Source organism: Heterodontus francisci, chromosome 5, assembly GCF_036365525.1.
Source record: "Heterodontus francisci isolate sHetFra1 chromosome 5, sHetFra1.hap1, whole genome shotgun sequence".
NCBI lineage: Eukaryota > Metazoa > Chordata > Chondrichthyes > Heterodontiformes > Heterodontidae > Heterodontus > Heterodontus francisci.
The window spans coordinates 109,145,584-109,159,767 of record NC_090375.1 but is presented as its reverse complement, the minus strand read 5'-3'; the positions used below and the strand labels follow the sequence as shown (position 1 = coordinate 109,159,767).

The 14,184-nt window shown below is 43.6% G+C and overlaps 1 protein-coding gene across 4 annotated transcripts in view; it reads right to left on the bottom strand.

Annotated features, from left to right (window-relative positions):
- Nucleotides 1-14,184, bottom strand: part of chd7 (chromodomain helicase DNA binding protein 7) — a 277,383-nt gene that overhangs the window by 116,504 nt on the left and 146,695 nt on the right. For 3 of the 4 annotated variants that reach the window (XM_068031895.1, XM_068031894.1, XM_068031893.1), the window contains exon 5: nt 5,924-6,052. In XM_068031895.1, coding sequence (XP_067887996.1) covers nt 5,924-6,052 — 129 coding nt within the window. The remainder of the gene's footprint in view (nt 1-5,923; nt 6,053-14,184) is intronic. The other variant, XM_068031896.1, reaches the window with a different exon arrangement.

The window sequence follows — 14,184 nt, the reverse complement described above, 5'->3', positions numbered from 1 at the left end:
TCACTTTTTAGCCTTTTAGATGGTTTCCTTGTATAATTTGCATATTGCAGCAGTTCTTATGGAGGAAGTGGTTTGCAATCAAAATACTGAGTACTTTGTAAACTTGTTCAGTACTATACCAAACAATGTTGAGCATCTTATGGGATATGTTTTAACAAACTGCCAAAGTAGCTTATGATAGATGTAGTCCTTATTGTTTGAGATTTTCGAAGTCCAGCATATTAACAGTATAAACAGTGCCAACAAATTCCAATATTTGAGTGACTGCCACAAGATTGCGCAATGATATCTTATCACAGGACACCTTTTTTGCTAATATTTTTGTAGTGTCACCTTCCCTACAGAAAATTCTAGTTAGAATCAAAGACCAAAAGATGAACCAGACTGAGAAAACATGAACTGCCATTAATCGGCAAGCAATTCCAGTTTGTTTCTTTTCTGAAGCAAACACTATGCAGTGCAATGTGCTCTCACATCTTAGGAAATTACGGCTTAGGCCCTTGACACGTCACCACAGACAACATTAATTCCACTTGTTTACAGGAATCTTATTTGCAAGTTTTTCATATCTATTTTTGTTTGGGGGTGGGGAGGAGAGTGAAAAACACTGAGGTTTCACTCTCAGAAATAGATTTCAAAAGTAATTTTTCTTTAATTTACTGATCTTGGGAGTGTCAGGACTTCAGCAGAAAGAAAGACACAAGAAGCTCACGGAATGGGCACATTGAATTCAATTCAGCTCCTGAGCAGAACACAGCTGGGATAAGGGTCCTTTCCTTACAGAAAACACATGCTCAATACTGATGCAAACAAGAGCAGCAGGATCAAAAAATATTCATTTGAGTTTGAAGTCCAACAGGTTGGAAAGAACAAATTGGTATTTTGTATAGTGCCTTTCACAACCTCCAAACATCCCAACGTGCATTACTGTCAATGAAGGGCAGTCACTGTTATAATGTAGGAAATGTGGCAGCTAATTTGTTTCCACAGCAAACTTCCATTTATAGAAATACAATAGTGACTGGATAATCTGTTTTAGTAATGTTGGTCGAGGGATAACTGTTAGCCATGACACTGGAAGAATCTCTGCCTCCAAAATATTGCCAGGGGATTGTTTACATCCGAGAGGAAAAGCGATGTATGGACAGCATTTTAATTCAAAGGATTATCGACTGCTCCAGAAGATCATCTTGACCTCTGCTTTCATTTGGCTGTAAGATCTATCTACAATTTTGCAGAAACAAGGACAGAAGAATTTTCTCTCACCTCGTCCTACTCACTCATTTATTACTTTGGGGCAGAATAATTTATTTATTTATTTAAAACAGGCCCTTCGGCCCACCGAGTCTGTGCCGACCAACAACCACCCATTTATACTAACCCTACAGTAATCCCATATCCCCTACCACCTACCTACACTAGGGGCAATTTACAATGGCCAATTTACCTATCAACCTGCAAGTCTTTGGCTGTGGGAGGAAACCGGAGCACCCGGCGGAAACCCACGCGGTCACAGGGAGAACTTGCAAACTCCGCACAGGCAGTACCCAGAATCGAACCCGGGTCCCTGGAGCTCTGAGGCTGCGGTGCTAACCACTGCGCCGCTAACTGAAGGTAGATAAATTTATTCCCCCATAGTAACTTCAGAAAGAAGGAGATTCATTGCACCAAAAGCGATGACAAAACTACAGTTGCACAGTAAAACTTAGAAAATTGTTTGCTAAAGTTGCATGCAAAGTTACACGTTCAAACAAGCAAACCTTTCCTTTTCGATATGAGAACCAAACATTCCTTAGAGACTGAATGATCCTGATTCTGGTTCTCACAGAAAACCAAATGCTAATACTTTCAACTGTCCATAAAGATTCCAGATCTGTCCTACTATGAATTTATAACAGAGTGGGTAAAGTAATTAAGTCAGAGTACAGTGCTCCTCTGATGCCTCAGTTGCCAATCACAAAGGCCAGGAAGCTTCAAGATACAATCGCTAGTTTCAGCTGAGTTAACTCAGTAGGACACTAGAACAAAAAATTGGAGGTGGGGCAAAAGTACAAGATCAGCCAGGAATTGATCTCCGCAACAATGCAATTTTTGTTCAATCACACTATTGATATTCAGGCTCAGATCTTCCAAACCTCATCCCATCTATTTCAAATTGGTCAACACCAATTAGATAATCTAGGCTTTAATATCTATGCTCACTCACTACTAACTACTGGGTGCTGCAACAGAGGACATCCTGAAATGGTAGTACAGTACTCCTGTCAACAGCTTAACCAAAGGGAGGAATATTGGGAAGTATAATGGTGAATACATAATTTTTTTTGCACTAGATAAAATCTGATGACAGTTTAAATATAACCAGCAAATGGTCATTACAAAAAAAAATCTTGTGGAACTTTGGGCCCTTATCAGTCAATTCCAGTCATACTCTTTTCAAACGATTTTTGTTGCAGGATAGTTATAGGAAAATATAGACATATGTTAAAAACATTGCATATGGTTTGTACTCCTTGTCAACAAACCTTACCTTCTAGGTCACAATATTGAGTCACTTTTTTTGTTCACCTTGAAAAATCAGTATGCAAGTATTTGTAAAGGAAAATCCCTATTTAAAGATGTAAACATTTCCTGTGCAAATAGCCTGTCACAATGTAGTCACAGGTTCCCACCTTTTGATGGCACGCCAGAGCAGTCTCAAATTTCTCCTCCAGTTCTACCAGCCATGTTATTTTTATTGGATGTGAAGTTACGAGGAGAGATTGGGTCGACTAGACCTATATTCACTAGAGTTTAGAAGAATGAGAGGGGATCTCATAGAAACCTATAAAATTCTAACAAGACTAGACAGGCTAGATTCAGGGAGGATGTTCCCGAAGACTGGGGAGTCCAGAACCAGGAGTCACAGTCTCAGGATATGGGGTATGCCATTTAGAACCGAGGCTAGGAGAAATTTCTTCACTCAGAGGGTGGTGAACCTGTGGAATTCTCTACCGCAGAAGGAAGTGGAGGCCAAAACATTAAATATATTCAAGAAGGAGATAGATATATTTTTCAATGCCAAAGGGATAAAGGAATATGGGGAGAAAGCAGGAACAGGGTACTGAATTAGACGATCAGCCATGATCTTTTTTGTATGGCAGAGCAGGCCTGAAGGGCCAAATTGCCTACTCCTGCTCCTATTTTCTATGTTTCTATGTTAATTTGCAATACTTCATTTTTGCTACTCAAAGTTACTTTTTTTCCCCCCTAGTTTCCAACTGCTTTTTGCTAGCAGCCACCCAATCACTGGCACCCAATGGGCTCTCCAACATCGGTCCACTGTTTGTTCCCCACCAAGCTCACTCGAATCTTCTCAGCCCAACTCAGTGCTTCGAGCCCTCCAATGCCCAAATTTTCTTGAGTCTGATGACTTCTCTGTGGCTCCCACTGCTCCACAGACCCTTACCAGTATCCCCGGTCTTCAGCAACTCAATGGCCTCTACCTGACTATTGGCTAGGTGTGCTTGAAAAGTTGGTTACAGGCCTTCATCAGGGCAGGAGGAACTAGCTTAAGAGCATCCTTATATTAGCAATTGCTATTTAATGCATTTAAGGTCTTAAAAAAACAGGACCCTTTAATGAATCCCAATCTTGCACTTAAAAAGTGGATTCCTAGTGAAAGCCAGTAATCAGTTTTGGAACTACAAAAAGTGAATTTGCTCACCCACCAAAATTTGCCTCTACCATAGGTTCCCACTCAGTCCCTTCCCTCATCTTTTCACTCTCCTTCCTATCACTCCTGCATTTTCATCCCATCAGTTCCTGCCTCTGACTGCATCCCTTTTCAACCAACAGCCTGCATTCACCAACAGTAAATGCAACACGTGGCCTAGATTCCTCTCCTCACCCACAAATGACCTAAAGATATTCACAACTTGGTCTGCAGCACTACCCAGATCTTACCCTCACCTGCTGCCCCCTGATCTTTTCATCTTCCAACCTAACACCCACTACTTCTCCCCAATGTTGTCTTGGCAGCCCATACCACTGGCTCCAACTGGCACTTCACAATCACCAGCTCTTAAATTCTACCTTCTTCATCATATCACTTCCCATCCAAAAGGAATAGAAAAGGTGGGGGGGAAGCTAAGAGTCAGAAGTGTTAAAAAGTGAGAAAGGAGGAAAAGAAGTGAACCACAAAGCAAAGGTACAATAAGGGAAAGAGAAGCTGCAATACAGACACAGTAATAGAGAATGCATGCTCCGACTTATTGTACCAGTCACAGAACGCTCTTGATTATATAGCAAAGAATTGTGCACAACACCAAAACTTTGTGTACTGATTACCCTTACTTCCCATGTCATGATTTTTGAGAAATGCTTTTGAAACTATTGATTGCATATTAAATTTGGTGAGTCACAATATTCCATTTCAAAATGAATTGAAAGCTCGCTTCTCAGGCTCTTGTCAATGCATAGATAGATTTTTTTAAAAATTCATTCATGAGATTTGGGCGTCGCTGCCCAGGCCAGCATTTATTGCCCATCCCTAATTGCCCTTGAGAAAGCGGCGGTGAGCTGCCGCCTTCTTGAACCGCTGCAATCCATTTGGGGTAGGTACACCCACAGTGCTGTTAAGCAGTGCTATTAGGAAGGGAGTTCCAGGATTTTGGCCCAGCGACAGTGAAGGAACGGCGATATAGTTCCAAGACATGATGGTGTGTGACTTGGACAGGAACTTGAAGGTGGTGGTGTTCCCGTGCATTTGCTGCCCTGGTTCTTCTAGTTGGTAGAGGTCGCGGGTTTAGAAGGTGCCGTCTAAGGAACCTTGGTGCATCGCTGCAGTGCATCTTGTAGATGGTACACACTGCTGCCACTGTGCATCGGTGGTGGAGGGAGTGAATGTTTGTACATGGGGTGCCAATCAAGTGGGCTGCTTTGTCCTGGATGGTGTTTAGCTTCTTGAATGTTGTTGGAGCTGCACCCATCCAGGCAAGTGGAGAGTATTCCATCACACTCCTGACTTGTGCCTTGTAGATGGTGGACAGGCTTTGGGGAGTCAGGAGGTGAGTTACTCGCCTCAGGATTCCTAGCCTCTGACCTGCTCTTGTAGCCACGGTATTTATATGGCTACTCCAGTTCAGTTTCTGGTCAATGGTAGCCCCTAGGATGTTGATTGTGTTAAAAGTGTCAATTTGGATGCAGTATTTATGACACCGGTACATGGTAAAGTGGTAAGGATTTCAATGTTATAAAATATTAAATGCTAAAATAACAGTAGCTGTATAGCATATTGAAACTTAATAGAAAAAAATTGTGCCTTTTTGCAGTTTCAGGTGCTGGCCACTGAGTGTCACTGTGGAGCACCATTAGTTTGACTCAACTAGCAGCCATGTTATAGGCAAATCAATTAAGTGCTTACAGGTTTTAATTGAAGTGAAAATAGAGAAGTAATAAAGTGAGGGCAATAATGCTTTAAATGCACAAATCTAATAAAACGTATTTCACACTTTTGTTTAAAGTTTAATTGGTAACTGTAACATGGTGATAGCAAGATAATGGTTTCCCCTCAAACAATGTACAGCCAGTTGTTACAATGTGAATTCATCAGATTTTAACTGTGCATATATAGGTAGTGAGCACCATTTAACCAACTTAAGCTCAGTATGATAAAAAATATGCAAAGGGTTTAATGATGTACATTTCTGTAATTGGAGTAAACAAAATTTGTATTTAAAGTTCTAAAGTGCAACAAAAGTTGTATCATAAAATAGCTCGATTAATATGAATAAAACTGTTCCCACATCAGTTCACTCCAAGCTAAGGAGAAAAAACTGAAATGCCTAATTGGTCATATTTATATTTCACTTATGAAATACGAAGCTTAAAATCTTTCAACTCTGATCAAATGAACCTAAATTGTTAATTGTAAATGACTTACAGCCAATACCTGTTCTGACTGTGAAGTGCTTAATGGTGAATCTTTTCCTGCATCATCATCATCAGATATTTTAAACTCTAGGTCCTCCGTATATCGCTTTCTTTTCACTTGTCGACTAGAACGGCGCTTCTGAAAAGTGAGAATGGAATTTGTCAATAAAAACTGTTATAATACATCCTGCAAAATTAGCAACATTTGGCAATCAACTTTAAGTTTTCATTGATTCCAATGAAGCAATCTGGAATTTACAAAAGTGAAAACAGGTATATACAAACAGCTGGTTTGTGCTTAAATTGTGTGCCAGTGATGGGTCTGATTTTAAACTATTTTCTGTATCAAGCAATTACAAGATAGTTACAACACTGATTATGTGCAGTATAAATGTGGCTTAGTAGCAACCCTAGAACATCTCTTACTGGACTAACCCAAGAGCAAAATACTGCAGATGCTGTAAATCTGAAACAGAAAATGCTGGAAATAAAGCAGGTCTGACAACATCTGTGGAAAGAGAAACAGAGTTAAAGTTTCAGGCTACTAGTGAAACGTCATTGGCCTGAAACTTTAACTCTTTCTCTCTTCACAGATGCTGCCAGAACTGCTGAGTATTTCCAACATTTTCTGTTCTTATTTCTTACTGCACTAGATATTGAAAAAAAAAATCCTTGCCAGTTAATACTATTGTTGCTTTATTAAATGGCGATCAACAAGCTTTGAATTAATAGATCTAACAGGCAAATCAGGCAGAACCTCTTTACCCATAGAGTTGCTAGATCTTGCTACTACAAGGTCTAGTTGAGAATCACAGCATAGATGCACTAAAAAGGAAGGTAGGTAAACATAAGGGAGAAAGGAACAGAAAGTGATGCTGATAGGATAAGACAAAGAGGAGAGGGAGGGAGCTAACGTGGAGCATAAACCGTTTGGGCGGAATGATCTGTTTCTATGTAATCTGCCTTTTATGCTGGGGCTCAGGCGATAGGAACGGAGTCCATACATCTTTACTGTAGATAGAGGAGGAGATTCATGCTAGACAGATGATGAAAGTGAACAATGGTGCAAACTCACCCAGGCACCTGAACTTCTATTCTTTCAACTTGCCACACATCTGTCCGAGCCAACAGGGTGACCCGCTGTGTTTCCCCCCACTGAAATAATTTATGGCCATCTGCTTAAAGATACATGATGTGGTATTGACTGTCTGTCTATGGAAAATTGCACTTTAAAAACTTGTCCTTGTTCCTGACTTTCAACTTAACCAATCTGAACATAATTGTATGGAGGAAGTCAGACACGAGTAATATGCATCTTTAGAATGGAGTAGTGGGATATAAGAACAAAGAACAGTACAGTATAGGAATAGGCCATTTGGCCCTCCAAGCCTGCGCCGATCTTGATGCCTGCCTAAACTAAAACCTTCTGCACTTCCGGGGTCCGCATCCCTCTATTCCCATCCTATTCATGTATTTGTCAAGATGCCTCTTAAACGTCGCTATCGCACCTACTTGCACGACCTCCCCCGGCAGCAAGTTCCAGGCACTCACCAGCCTCTGCGAAAAGAACTTGCCTCGCACATCCCCTCGAAACTTTGCCCCTCTTACCTTAAACCTATGTCCCCTAGTAACTGACTCTTCCACCCTGGGAAAAAGCTTCTGACTATCCACTCTGTCCATGCCACTCATAACTTTGTAAACCTCTATCATGTCACCCCTCCACCTCCGTCGTTCCAGTGAAAACAATCCAGGTTTATCCAACTTCTCCTCATAGCAAATACCCTCCAGACCAGGCAACATCATGGTAAACCTCTTCTGTACCCTCTCCAAAGCCTCCACGTCCTTCTGGTAGTGTGGCGACCAGAATTGCACGCAATATTCCAAGTGTGGCCTAACTAAGGTTCTGTACAGCTGCAGCATGACTTGCCAATTTTTACACTCTATGCCCCGACCGATGAAGGCAAGCATGCCATATGCCTTCTTGACTACCTTATCCACCTGCGTTGCCACTTTCAGTGACCTGTGGACCTGTACGCGCAGATCTCTCTGCCTGTCAATACTCCGAAGGGTTCTGCCATTTACTGTATTTTTCCCACCTGTATTAGATCTTCCAAAATGCATTACCTTACATTTGTCCGGATTAAACTCCATCTGCCATTTCTCCGCCCAAGTCTCCAACCGATCTATATCCTGCTATATCCTCTGACAATCCTCATCACTATCCGCAACTCCACCAACCATTGTGTCGTCCGCAAACTTACTAATCAGACCAGCTACATTTTCCTCCAAATCACATATATGCTACAAACAGCAAAAGTCCCAGCACTGATCCCTGCGGAACACCACTAGTCACATCCCTCCATTCAGAAAAGCACCCTTCCACTGCTACCCTCTGTCTTCTATGACTGAGCCAGTTCTGTATCCATCTTGCCAGCTCTGATCCTGTGTGACTTCACCTTTTGTACCAGTCTGCCATGAGGGACCTTGTCAAAAGCTTTACTGAAGTCCATGTAGACAACATTCACTGCCTTTCCTTCATCAATCATCTTCGTCACTTCCTCAAAAAAATCAAGTTAGCGAGACACGACCTCCCCTTCACAAAACCATGCTGCCTCTCGCTAATAATTTCATTTGTTTCCAAATGGGAGTAAATCCTGTCCCAAAGAATCCCCTCCAATAATTTCCCTACCACTGACGTAAGGCTCACCGGCCTATAATTTCCTGGATTATCCTTGCTACCCTTCTTAAACAAAGGAACAACATTGGCTATTCTCCAGTCCTCTGGGACCTCACCTGTAGCCAATGAGGATGCAAAGATTTCTGACAAGGCCCCAGCAATTTCCTCCCTTGCCTCCCTCTGGGGTAGATCCCATCAGGCCCTGGGGACGTATCTACCTTAATGCTTTGCAAGAAGCCCACCACCACCTCCTTTTTGATAACGACATGACCCAGACTATCTACACTCCCTTCCCTAGACTCATCATCCACTCTTTGGTGAATAGTGATGCAAAGTACTCATTTTGTACCTTGCCCATTTCCTCTGGCTCCACGCATAGATTCCCTCCTCTGTCCTTGAGTGGGCCAACCCTTTCCCTGGCTACCCTCTTGCTCTTTATATATGTATAAAAAGCCTTGGGATTCTCCTTAATCCTGTTTGCCAATGACTTTTCATGACCCCTTTTAGCCCTCCTGACTCCTTGCTCAAGTTCCTTCCTACTTTCTTTATATTCCTCAAAAGATATATTGGAATACCCAAGACCTTGCGTTACTGTCTGTTTGATAACCATAAAACAATTATAAAAGTTTAATAAATTGTAGCCCCTCAACAAGGATATGCAAAGCATCAAGATAAAGTATAAGATGAATGGTGCTGCACACAAAATTACAGCATTAACGAAATGTTTCTCCATAATCCATCTCTACCACACAAAGCAAAACAATAAAAACTTTCCAATAAAAAACCTCCAGTAAATGCTGGAAATCAAACTTGGATTTTTATAGCAGCATTAGTATATGTTTTATAGGGAAGAAAAAAAGGCAGAGATGTTGAACCATAGCTATACAGTTTAGCAAGGTAACCAAAGCTTGATTGAAAAGAATAGCAGCTGAGTGGGGAATATATACTGAAATATACAACACACATACTCCACAGGGATCTAGTGATAAAAGTGAGGATTTTAAATTCAATGTACTGGAGGAAAGCGAGTGAATTTAAGTGCAAGACATGATAGGGATGATTGCATTTTGGAGTTTAAGGATGGTTGAAGCTAGGGGTCAGGCAAGGACATCCAGAAGTGATGAAAGTGGGAATAAGGGTATAAGCAATGGTGTTGGTGGATGTTGAGAAGGGCTGGACGTGGACGTCTAGAGAAGGGCTTAAATGGAACCACTCAATTTCTAATGTTACAAAAATGTTCAACAGAATTGGTAATTTAAAATAAATAAGTTGCAGGCCAACTTGGATAAATTGAGTCAATGAGCTCATATTTGACAGATTTCATTTAAAGTGGACTAGTGCACAATCTTGAAAATGGAGTTCAGCAAACTCCAGTCTTGTCAATTAACATCACATCAGCCTACTCTCAATCATCAGCAAAGATATGGAAGGTGTCTTCGACTGTGCTTTCAAGAGGTACGCACGCACCAGGAACCGGCTCACTGATGCTCAGCTTGCATTCTGCCAGGAGCACTTGGCCCCAAACCTCATTACAGCTTCCATCCAAACATGGACAAAAGATCTGAATTCCAAATAAAAACAGAAAGTGCTGGAAAAACTCAGCAGCATCCGTGGAGAGAAGCAGAGTTAACGTTTCAGGTCTGTGACCTATCATCAGAAGATTTGAGAGGGGAATGGCCCGCCTGCCTGAGGTAAATCAAGGCCCTTAAGTGGCCACTTAACAGCCACTTAAGGGCCCTTGCCTGCCTCCACGGGTATCTTAACCCGTGGCAAGCGGATGTGCTGTTGACGTGAAAGGCCGCCCAGCAAAAGCTGCCGGCCTTTCTGCGCCCCAGGGGCAGGGGTCATGGCAGTCGGGCACAGGGTGCTCGATTGAGGGCTGCCCCCACCTCCTAACAAACCCTATGGGACCCAAGACATCCCCCTCCCCATCACTCCAGCCTCACCAAGGAAGGACCGATCTCCCTGGTGAGGCAAGCCCAACTTACACCTTTGTTCCTGGATCCCTGTCGTTGGCTGGGCTGCAGTCCCAGCAGTGTCCACTGCTGCTGGTGGCGCTGCTGGGATCAAGAGCTGCCAGCCCGCTGATTGGCCAGCAGCTCACTGAGGCGGGACCTCCTCCCTCAAGTGGGTGGAAGCCCCACCTCGGGACAATTAAAGCCCGGGGACCCTTAAAATACTGGACGGTTCCCCGGGCTAGGCAGAAGTAGGTTCACCACTGAATTTTACGTCGGTGGCAATTCCCATCCGCTTAAGGTAAAATACAGCCGCTTAACTCTGCTTCTCTCCCCACAGACGTGCCATTTTTAAAAAAAATTCATTCATGGGATGTGGGCGTCACTGGCTAGGCCAGCATTTATTGCCCATACCTAATTGCCCTTTAGAAGGTAGTGGCGAGCTGCCTTCTTGAACCGCTGCAGTCCATGTGTGATAGGTACACCCACAGTGCTGTTAGGAAGGGAGTTCCAGGATTTTGACCCAGTGACAGTGAAGAAACGGCAATATAGCTCCAAGTCAGGATGGTGTGTGGCCTGGAGAGGAACTTGCAGCTAGTGGTATTCCCATGCATCTGCTGCCCTTGTCCTTCTAGGTGGTAGATGTCACGGGTTTGGAAGGTGCTGTCGAAGGAGCCTTGGTGCGTTGCTGCAGTGCATCTTGTAGATGGTACACACTGCTGCCACTGGCTGGTGGTGGCGGAGGGAGTGAATGTTTGTAGTTGGGGTGCCAATCAAGTGGGCTGCTTTGTCCTGGATGGTATCGAACTTCTTGAGTGTTGTCGGAGCTGCACCCATCCAGCAAGTGGAGAGTATTCCATCACACTCCTGACTTGTGCCTTTTAGATGGTGGACAGGCTTTGGGGAGTCAAGAGGTGAATTACACCCAGCAAGATTCCTAGCCTCTGACCTGCTCTTGTAGCCACGGTATTTATATGGTGACTCCAGTTCAGTTTCTGGTCAATGGTAACCCCCAGATGTTGATAGTGGGGAATTCAGTGATGGTAATGCCAATGAATGTCAAGGGGAGATGGTTAGATTCTCTCATAATAAAAACAGTAAGTGCTGGAAATACTCAACAGATCAGGCAGCATTTGTGGGGAGAGAAGCAGAGTTAACGTTTCAGGTCTGTGACTTTTCAGCCGACCTCACAGGTCACAGACCTGAAACGTTAACTCTGCTTCTCTCTCCACAGATGCTGCCTGACCTACTGAGTATTTCCAGCACTTTGTTTTTATTTCAGAGTCGCTCTTGTTTGAGATAGTCATGGCCTGGCACTTGTGTGGCATGAATGTTACTTGCCTACTCTGCCATTCAATCAGATTATGGCTGATTTGATTGTGGCCTTAACTCTGCCTTCCTGCCAGCTCCCCATAACCCTTGATTCTCTGTAGATCAACAATCTATCCAGCTCAGTCTTGAATATATTCAACATATTCAACGACCCAGCCTCCATTGCTCTCTGGGGTAGAGAACTCCAAATATTCACAAACTCATCCTGAAGGCTACCTTTGCCAATTTGATTTGTCCAATCTATATGAAGATTAAAATCACCCATACATACTGCAGAATCTTAATTATTTCTTAATTTATACTCTGTCCCACAGTGCGGCTAACGTTAGGTGGCCTATAAACTATTCCCACCAGTGACTTCTTTCCTTTGCTATTTCTTATCCCCACCCAAACTGATTCTACATCTTGATTTGCCGAGCCAAGATTATTCCTCACTACTGTACTGATCTCTTCGTTTATTAAAAAGAGCTACCCCACCGCCTCTTCCATCCTTCAGAAATGTCTAATACCCTTTAATATTCACTTCTCAGCCTTGGTCACTCTGCAACCATGCCAGTGTATTGGCTATATCATACCCATTTATTTCTATTTGTGCCATCAATTCATCCGTCTTATTACGAATGCTGTGTGCATTTAGATCAGGAGCCTTTAATTCTGTCTTTTTACCATTTTTCCCTACTCTAACCCTATTTGCTGGTGCACTTGTTTGCACACACTGTCCCTTCCTGTCACACTTTGGTTATCATTACCCGCATTGCTACCTTGCACTATAGCCTTGTTCTTTCTCCCAAATTTTCTAAATCTCCCCTCACCTGAACATCTCCCACACCCCTAACTAATTTAGTTTAAAGCCCTCTCTACTGCCCTAATTATTCAATTTGCTGGGACACTGGTCCCAGCCTGGTGCAATTGAACCCATTCCAACAGTAAAGCTTCCTCTTTCTCCAGCACTGGTGCCAGTGCCCCATGAATCGAAACCCATTTCTCCCACACCAATCTTTGAGCCACGCATTCAACTCTCTGATCTTATTTACCTCATGGCAATTTGCTCATGGCTCAGGTAGTAATCCAGAGATTACCACTTTTGTGGTTCTGCTTTTTAATTTAACCCCTAGCTGCTCATACTCCCTCAGCAGAACCTCTTTCTTAGTCCTACCTATGTCATTGATACCGACATGGACCGACAACTGGATCCTTCCCTCCACTCCAAGTTCCTCTCCAGCCCTAAGGAGATGTCCTTAACCCTGACACTGAGCAGGCAACATACCTTCGCGACTCACGCACTCAGCTGCAGAAAACATTATCTATCCCCCTAACTATACTGTCCCCTACTACATTCCTTTTTATTCCCTCCACTTGAATGGTCCCCTGCACCACAGTGCCGTGGTCAGTATACTCAACCGCCCAGCAGCCCCTGCTCTTGTCCACACAGGCTGCAAGAACCTCGCACCTGTTAGACAAGAACAAGGGCTGAGGCTTCTCCTTTGCTCGCTTCTGAATCCCTATGCCTGCCTCACTTGTTGTCCCTGACCACGGACCAAATGTGAAGTACTTAACCTAAGGGTTGTGACTGCTTCCTGGAACAAAGCGTCCAAGTAACTTTCTCCCTCTCTGATGCATCAGTGTCCAAAGCTCGGACTCCTGCTCATCAACTCTGAGCCGAAGTTCCTTGACCTGCAGGTTCTTACGGCAGTTGGGATTACATTGGATCACCTTGGTGTCCACCAGCTCCCACATGCTACAGCTACAACACATCATCTGCCCTGCCATCTTTATTGTATGTTGTTTTTTCCCATCTTCCTCGCCACAACACTCCATCTCATCTCCTTGAAGCTCGCTGCCGGAGTAGATCCACTCTACAGGACGAGCGGCAAACTATTTAACCTACGTCACCTCCAGTCCAAAACCAAGGCCACTGCAACCTCTGTCATCGAGCTCCAGTACAATGCTTGTGTATGCGCACACTCAGAGGCCGAGCTTCAAACCCTCGTTGATGCATTCACAGAGGCGTGTGAAAGAATGGGCCTAAAGTTAAACATCCAGAAGACAAAGGTCCTCTACCAGCCTGATCCCACAGTGCAACACTGCCCCCACCGCCCCCCCCACCTTTCAAGATCCACGGCGAAACACTGGACAATGTGGTTCACTTCTCATTCGTACCTTGGGAGCCTCCTCTCAGCAAGGGCAGACATCAACGATGAAACTCAGCATCGCCTCCAGCGTGCCAGTGCAGCCTTCGGTCATCTGAGGAAAAGTGTGTTTGATGACGAAGACCTCAAATCTGGCACCAAGCTCATGGTCTACAGA